Here is an 8880-nt window from a genome sequence, read left to right on the forward strand (position 1 = left end):
ATAACTGCACGAAAACTGGAAGTCCACACCCACTGTTCATGTGGCATGCAATCGACAAGTATAACAAAGCTCTTCCAAACTCTCGATTTTCTCGCACGAATGGCGTGCGAGACCTTAAAAGTACTAATCTTGTGTACCTCATATATAAACAAATTGACTAACCACATCCCATTAATCGGGGAGATTGAAGAAATTATGGAGATAATCATGGATTCAGTTACTGTATGTTGAACGGTTACTAAAATTGAGGATATATCATTACTGAACATGGACCGTAATTTTGGATTATAAAATCTCATAAACCACTAATCTAATTAATTACGGTTCCTTCCACATTTAATTCCGACAGTGATTTCAATATCGTTTCCCGAGAGCCTGATATTAAGTGAGGTATATGCTAATAAAGTAATGTATGAAAACATCTTTGGGATACCCATAAAAAAAAAAATCTTTTGCGAAAATTGTTTTCCAAATCAGTTTCCATTTTCCCAGATTATATATTTTATAAGAACAAAACCGAATTTTATCAGATTCCAGTAGTCAGTTGTACCTCGAGATTTTAATATTAAGAACCGACGCTCGTCACAACGCCATGTCGAGTATTCGTGCGACTTCTCCGGTAAATTCATTGCTATCCTTGTGATTGATAAATCGAATTATTTTCCATTACCACCCCATATGTAAAAAAATCACCTATAAAACTGGCAATTTATTATCGACTGTGCGCAGTGTTGGGAAACAAACCAATCAATTTTCGAGACGGACGGACGACTTGCCCGAACACTTCGATCGAAAGCAATCACGCTGCTGAATTCATTTATCTCCATATGGAGTCTCACCAAGATCGAAGTCTCATGATAAGGAGTCACTCCCTCTTTTTTCTTTTTTTGGCTGAACAGCAGGAAACATGCTTTCCGTCAGACTTTGACAAAATTGCACGACTTTTGCCAATGGAAGCAAACGAACAAATATAATAATGGCGCAACCTGGTAGAACTTTCAACGCCATGTGAAAAGGAAAACAGTTGAGCAATAAACAAATAATTCTGGACCAAGCTTACGTTATCTTGAACGAGAATCACCAACCCACTAGACAAAATTATCTTCACAATTTTATATTGCTCCCTTTTCCAAAATATTTTTGTCACCCATTTGCTTGCAGAGCATGGCCGCACAGAGAAAATCAAGAGAATGGAGACCATAATAAGACCAATAAAATGTCATTTATTATATATGGATACAGGAAATGTGAAAACTAAGGTAAAAATTCAATTATGGAATCGATTTTTCTAAATGTAGGTCGAAATGTAAAATTATTATATATTTGGTAAAATATATTAAATTATAGAGAATGTGAACGATAAATATGAACATTTTCCTTTAGAGATAATATATGGAACTCTTCGCTCAATATGATTGTAAAATTTTAACTCAATAGGTGGCTATAATAGTTAGATTTTTTTGTTATATAAGAATATTCATGAGTCTAATCAAACAAAATATAAATTCTAATAATTAATAAAAGGAACACGAATAGTCTCATTGAGTATCGAATATGTAACCTTTAAGTTATCAAGGCATACGTTACCACGCTACACTCTCTTTTATTATAATAATTAGTTTTGTAACTAAGCCTCGTAAAATATGATGTAAATTTATGGAATTTTTTCCCTATAAAGTCCGCACTTTCCATCAACCAAATGCTCCCTCATACTGAAAATTAGATATCATTCTAAATGAGTAACAGTTATCTAATGAATTACAATTATCTTAATGTCTCTTGGTAAAGATTGGAATCTCAGTCCAGTCTCAAAGTTGTGCTCCTCATCTCGTCTCTTTGACACACGATCTTAACTGCCTCAACTGGTTCTCCCTGATGAACCAAACCTGTTTTTGTGTCCCCTAACGAGTCAATGAAATCAATTGATCATTCCCATTGGTACTCAGCAGCTCAAGATTGATAAAGTCACGATTTTCCTAATTCAAGGTTAGAATGGTTAACACCCCCGCTGTGTACTTTAGATCTCCTTTCTTATGTATTTCAACAAGTGCTATCTATCCGATTAGATTGAACGCACCAAGATAGGTGTTGCAGTGAAACTGAGACACCTCGAGTTAGAGGATCAATTTGAGATGAAGTGCAGAGCACATTGAAATTATATCGAAAAATACGTACAACCTATCGATTTACTATTAACTAGATAAATTTTTTTTGGCCGAAGTATTAACTAATATATCGACTAGCTAATTCATTAAATGGAAGGGACGGTCGAGGAGGGTTCAATCTTCCGCAACTGAACACCGTTCTTCTGGGAATCGTCCTCGTCATGGTAGACGTAGGCAAAGCCACCGTGCCGGGTCAGATCCATGCCGGCCATTTCGTCCTCCGGCGAGATGCGGAGGAGCCTGAGCTTGTGTAGCACGAAGAAGAGAGGGCCCATGGTGGCGCTGACCCACGCAGTGATCGTCAGTATCTGGATCACGTGCGCCGCCAGCAGCTTCCCTCCGCCACCCATGAAGAGCCCGTAATGGACGCCGCTTCCGTACACCTGGGCCACGTACTCCTTTTTCGCGAACAGAGCCGTGAAGATCACGCCCCATGCCCCGCACCCACCGTGGAGCTGAGCCGCTTCGAGCGGGTCGTCGAACCTGACCTTCTCGGCGAGTTTGTTGCAGCCAATGAGCACAAGGGAAGCTACAAACCCGCATACGATTGCGGCCCACGGCTCCACGACAGAGCAGCCGGCTGTGATCGCAGCGAAACCACCAAGGAGGCCGTTGCAGACGTCGGTGACGTTCCAGTGCCCAGACAGAATCCGCTTCCCGAACAGGGTCGTGAGGGCCGCCGTGCAGCCCGCGAGAGTGGTGGTGACGGCTGTGCGACCGACGGCGCTCCACTGGCCGTAGAACTGCCCTGATGCACCGTATGTAACGAGGATCTTGTTGAAGGAGCCTGGGTTAAAGCCGTACCACCCGAACCAGAGGAGGAAGGTACCGAGCACCACAAGGGAGGCGGAGTGACCGCGGAGGGCCACCGAGCGGCCGGTGTGGTCGAAGCGCCCGATGCGTGGCCCCTCAATGAAGGCCCCCCAGAGGCCAGCGATGCCGCCAACCATGTGGACAACGCCAGAGCCGGCGAAGTCGATGACCCCGGTCCCGAACAACCGATCATCGGGCTTGAACGCGCTGGCCCAACCATCAGAGGACCAGAACCAGTGAGAGACCACAGGGTAGACGAACCCGGTCAAGAAAGATGAGTAAATCAGGTACGCCACAAACTGTGTCCTCTCCGCGATGGACCCGCTCGTGATCCCTGTTTAGTTTAGGTACCACAATATAAATTAAAATTTTTTAAAAATTATAGTGATGCCCGTAAATTATGCTATTCATTTCATTTTAGTCCTCAGCAGATTAGAGTGAAACAGGGGAAGCAATTTAGGGAGGCATACCGGCAGCTGCGATGGCGAAGGCCCACTGGTACAGGAAGTTGCTGTAGTCCATGGCGGAAGAGCCGTCGGGGATCTCCTTGAGGCCAAAGAAGTGGCGGCCGATGAAGCCGTTGGAGGGGGCCCCGAAGGCGAACGCGAACCCAAAGAGGTAATAGAAGAGACCGCCGGCCGCCGCGTCAAGGACGTTAGTGAGCATGATGTTCATGGTGTTCTTGGCCCGCACGGATCCCGCGCACAGCATTGCGAACCCGAGCTGCATCGCAAAGACGAGGTAGGCCGAGAAGAGCAGGTAGGTGGTGTCAACCGCCCGCTGAGTGTCTTGGAAGGTCGTGGAGATGGTGGAGACTGCGGAGCAGATGTAGGCGGCGGCCTCCGTCGCGTTGGTGGTGTTGGGGCCGAACAGGCCGGCCAGCTGTTCAGTGGAGCAGCTGAGGGTCGCCATTGGAGGAGATTCTTGATTCTGCCAAGATACGAGGAATCGTGGGAGATGTTTTTGTGGTACAAAAGGAAAGGACGGAGGCGGAGAAATGGCTCCCTCATATAGCGGGGTGGAAGGAGTGGAATTTGGAAAGGATGTTAATGGTGGGAAGACTTTTCTTTTAGTATTTTCTCTTAATATGCGTGATAATATCTGAAAATTCAATAAATCTTAATTCTTTTCGATGGGATGAGCTATTGAAGAGTAAATTTCTTTCGATATATATTTTTTTATTCATAAAATTTAATTTTAAATATTTATATAAAGAGAATAAATATTAAATTACTTAAACCAATAGTTTATAATTATTAGTGGAAAGACTTTTCTTCTTTCTAGTTCACATATTTGACTTTTCTGGTTTTAAGTGGGTCTCTATTTTCAAAAACCTCATTATTTTCCTGGTCAAACTTGATTGCTGAGCATTGATGTTTCTTTCAGCATCGTACACACACCTTCGAACATGATTTTGTCATGCCAAGCGCTAGAGAAAAGTCTCTTATGATACGATCGAGTGGTCATGGTATAGTGCTTTAATACTGTTCAGCTGAGATGGACTGAGAATTTGGATCAAGCGAACCAAGGCCCACGGGAAGCCAATTATACAGACAAATTTTCTGAATTATAAAAGCGAAATCAATAATTTCATCCATAATTGGAAAAATGTAATATATAGTTTCCTTAGACTGGCAAAATATTTTTTAGGAATGTCCAGCTGTCCCTTCATGGGCCTCATCCCTAGAAGAGAGTCTGAGAATAAATGCCAAATAATTCATTAAACAGCTGGGCAAGTTTTGGTCAATAGATCTTTTTATATAATAAATATATATAATGATTAAATATAAGAGTTTTTTTAAAATAAATATACTTTGCATAAAAGACTAGTATATAGAAGGTGGCGGTCAATGGAGGTATAAGGAAGAAAAAAGAGTTGAGAAAAACACACCCATGACCAAAAAGCTAAAAGCCTAAAACTATTGAGGCTGAGAAGCTTTATCTTGAGTAAATTATGTTTTGGACGCAATTACCCCCACTGCCTTTATGGGAAGTATTTGCGGTATTATTAGCTCCACCGCTAAAATTGACAGAATTATGATACATATTTCGCACACGATAGAATCAAAGAATAAAAAATATATATATACATATAATAATTATTGAAAGAAAAGGTAAACTAATGCCGCTTCCTGTGCTACTCCACCGTATTCTTAAATTCTTAACCTAACATCCTATAAAAGAAAAAAAAATCGTAACCTAACATGATGCTCAACGTATTTACGATGTTACCTTAAAAAAAAAATCTCTTTGGTGTTAGTGTTTATTTGCCTATCCATTTTCATCCTTATGTTTTTCTTTAGTTCATCATTATTTTCTATGGCACGAGAAAATCTTGGCTGGTCATACTTCATCAGCATACAAATAAACTTGATGCGGAAGTACTAATAGAAACTTGTCAAGTTAATATGCGTGATGCAAATCGTAGCACGACTTCAAGGGATTCAATTCAAGTTCCAATTGGACCGATTACGCAAGCACAAACAAAGAAGTTTAAAGATGAACTCAACGGCCTAATTCAAGATGTTTGGGCTCAAGCAAATTTGTGGAGGCCCATTGGACATGAACCACGTGATCAACAAAGATCCATCAACTTGATTCAAGTTATAGAAGATTCCGAACAAGTCTAAATTCAGCAAGTGTTTGAGGAAACTTATAGAATATTTGATGATCAAGATAAGATATTATCATATTTGTTTAAAGTTTAAATCTCATGGAGATATTTTAGGGATATTTAGATTTCATATCTTTATAGATTATGTCATATCTCTATCGATATTCTAGATTTTATTTTTCCTTATCTTTAGGAGGAGATATGGCCAGATTAGGATTAGTTTATGTCTATATATATTCATCTTTGTCAATTTTTTTTAAAAAGGAACATTCAGAAAATTGTGAGAGTATTCTCTTTGGTTCTTGAAGAACTAATTCGAACTTATCGGAAGTTTCCGTGGAGTTCATCATCGACTTATCAAACAACTTTCCATCACCGTTTGTGGCGTCTTCCTATATACCAAGGTTCTTGTTTTGCAATAAACAACGGGTTGAGATCAGTTATACCAAGGTTCTTGTTTATGTTGTAAACAACAGGTTGAGGGTTCGTCAATCAAATCTGATCATGGAATGATCTTGGGTTTCTTTAGTTGTCGGGTCTCGTCATTCTTGACGGGAATTGCATCATTTGGTATCAAAGTATCAGGCTCCAAATCGGATTTATCCTATCCTTTTTTGTTTCAATTTGCTGAGTTTCGCTTCATCGAGTTTGTTCTTTGTGGATTGTTAGCAGCAAAAAAAAAGAGCTGAAAAAAAAAATTTTGGCCAAAAAAAAATAGAGCTGAAAAAAAAAGATCGAAAGAAAAGAAAGAAGACATCGTTGTCAATTTGATCTAAATTTTGTACCTCAGACCATTCTAAAATTGTTATTTCCCTTTCTTTGTGATCTACATTGATTCTGATTCCATAATTTCATATAACATTCTGATATACTTCATTCTGATTGCCTTTTCTCTTGTTTCTTTTCTTCCTGAAATTTCCTTTGACCATTAATTTTCCTTGATGAGTTCTTGGTGAATTGTTGCTGGAAAATTTGGAGTTGTTTGTTTAGTTCCAAAAGAACAGAAAGAGAATTGTCGAGTGGAAAAAGGCAAGAGCGGTGAGAACATTAGAGGGTTAAAAGCCACGTTTGTTTGAGTGAAAACACGAGTATAGAGTGATTCACATTCTTGAGTATAAACACGTAAGGGAGAGAATTGTGAGGTCCTTTCTTTCTAACTTTATTTTGCAGCAATCATGTCTCACAACAGTTCTAAGAGTATTCCTGAAGGTGCTACGGAATTGGATGATTCGAAAGTACTTATGGAGGCCATGATGAGTGAGATGAGGCATGTGATGAGGTTGGAGTTGGAGCAGGTTCATGAACGGATAGATCAGATGGAGATCACATGTATGGAGCAGACACGAAACGCTCCTAATGTGCGTAGGGGGGAAAGAGTTCAACCGAGGGAAGTAAGGGTTGAAGATGAAGATAATTATGGGGCTAGTTTTGATCAAGAAGATGATCGGGATTCGGTTGTCAGTAATAGGAGAAGTACAGGGCGGTTTAGAGAAGTTAGGAATCGGCAAGACAATAACCTGGGTAGTATTAAGATGAAAATCCCATCATTCCAAGGAAAGAGTGATCCCGAAGCATACTTTGAGTGGGAGAAAAAGGTGGAGTTTGTATTTGATTGTTACAGTAATTCCGAGTTTAGGAAAGTCAAATTGGCAGCCATTGAATTCTCGGATTATGCAATTGTTTGGTGGGATCAATTGGTGATAAATAGGCGAAGAAATAGAGAGCCACCTATAGATACATGGGAGGAAATGAAAAGGGTGATGAGGAAGCGATTTGTTCATAGTTATTGCTACTGGGAGTTGTATAATAAGTTGCAAAGTCTTAGGCAAGGCAACCGGAGTGTAGATGAATATTTTAAGGAGATGGAAGTGGCCATGATTAGAGCTAACGTAGAGGAGGATCGGGAGGCTACTATGGGAAGATTTTTGGCTGGATTGAACCGAGAAATTCAAAATGCTGTGGAATTACAACATTATGTGGAGTTGGAGGATATGGTGCACATGGCCATCAAGATTGAGAACCAGTTCAAGAGGAGAGGCAATACACGTGCAAGCCAAAGTCCAAGCACATCCACTTGGAAACTGAATCAGTGGAAGAAAGATGAGAAACAATCCACGTCGAAGTTGAAAACCGAGCAAAAGTAAGAAGCAACCAGCCACGTTCCTCAAGGTAAAACCGACACTTCTACCTCCAGGAATCGTGACATTAAGTGTTTTAAATGCCAAGGTAGGGGACACATAGCAAGTCAATGCCCAAACAAGCGGGTCATGGTGATGCGAGACAATGGTGAAATTGTGACCGACAATGAAGATTCCGACACCGATGACATGCCCCCATTGGAGGACGTTTCCGAAGAGGAATATTTAGCCCTTGATGTTTTGACATTGGTGGCAAGGAGAGCATTGAGCTTGCAAACAAAGGGAGTTGAAGAAGTGCAGCGGGAGAACATCTTTCACACTAGGTATTACGTTAAAAACAAAGTATGTAGTGTGATTATTGATAGTGGTAGTTGTACTAATGTCGCAAGCACAACCATGGTGGAAAAATTGGGACTGTCCATGTTGAAGCACCATAGGCCGTACAAGTTGCAATGGTTAGATGATAGTGGTGAGACAAGGGTGAACAAGCAGGTGTTAGTTGCATTTCGAATTTGTAAATACGAAGATGAAGTGCTGTGTGATGTAGTACCGATGCAAGCAGGACACTTGTTACTAGGGCGTCCATGGCAATTTGATAAGCGTGTGAAGCATGATGGCTTTACAAACAAATACTCATTTGTACTTAATCAACGATCAATCACTCTTGTACTATTGACACCGCAGCAAGTATATGAAGATCAAGTGAGATTGCAAAAAGAGAGTGATCAAAAGAAAGAGAATGAACAGAAGAAACAGAGTGAAAATCAGAGAGAGGCCGAGAAAAATGAGAGAGAAAAAGAAAATCAAAATTCGGCCATTGAGAGAAAATCAGAGAGAAAACAAAAGAATTTTTATACAAAAATAGGAGAAATTAGGCAAGCAATGTTTTCAAATCAGCCGATGATTGTATTTTTGTACAAACAGGCATTTTTCAATACTAACGAACTTGATCTCGCTCTGCCTAGTTCTGTTATTTCTCTTTTGCAGGAGTATGAGGATGTCTTTCCCGAGGAAACACCACATGGGTTACCTCCAATCCAAGGGATTGAACATCAAATTGATTTTGTTCCCGGTGCGACAATTCCAAACCGACCAGCCTATAGGAGCAATCCTGAGGAGACAAAGGAGCTTCACCAGCAGGTAAGTGAGT

At 40.5% G+C, this 8880-nt stretch overlaps 1 protein-coding gene across 1 annotated transcript; it reads right to left on the minus strand.

Annotated features, from left to right (window-relative positions):
* Positions 1–2088: 2088 nt before the first annotated feature.
* LOC116208366 (ammonium transporter 1 member 1) lies at positions 2089–4045 on the minus strand. Its single transcript, XM_031541756.1, has 2 exons — positions 3449–4045; positions 2089–3312 (listed from the first exon to the last, which is right to left on the minus strand). The coding sequence occupies exons 1-2, from the start codon at positions 3888–3890 to the stop codon at positions 2252–2254; spliced, it is 1503 nt and encodes a 500-aa protein (XP_031397616.1). The 5' UTR covers positions 3891–4045; the 3' UTR covers positions 2089–2251.
* Positions 4046–8880: the final 4835 nt, after the last annotated feature.

Source organism: Punica granatum, chromosome 5, assembly GCF_007655135.1.
Source record: "Punica granatum isolate Tunisia-2019 chromosome 5, ASM765513v2, whole genome shotgun sequence".
NCBI classification, from domain to species: Eukaryota; Viridiplantae; Streptophyta; class Magnoliopsida; order Myrtales; family Lythraceae; genus Punica; species Punica granatum.

Excerpts from the sequence above, each read along its gene's own strand:
- LOC116208366 (XM_031541756.1), bottom strand. The coding sequence starts at position 3,890 with ATGGCGACCCTCAGCTGCTCCACTGAACAGCTGGCCGGCCTGTTCGGC. Across the intron at positions 3,313-3,448 it reads CTTCGCCATCGCAGCTGCCG|GGATCACGAGCGGGTCCATC; the intron begins GTATGCCTCCCT and ends TAAACTAAACAG.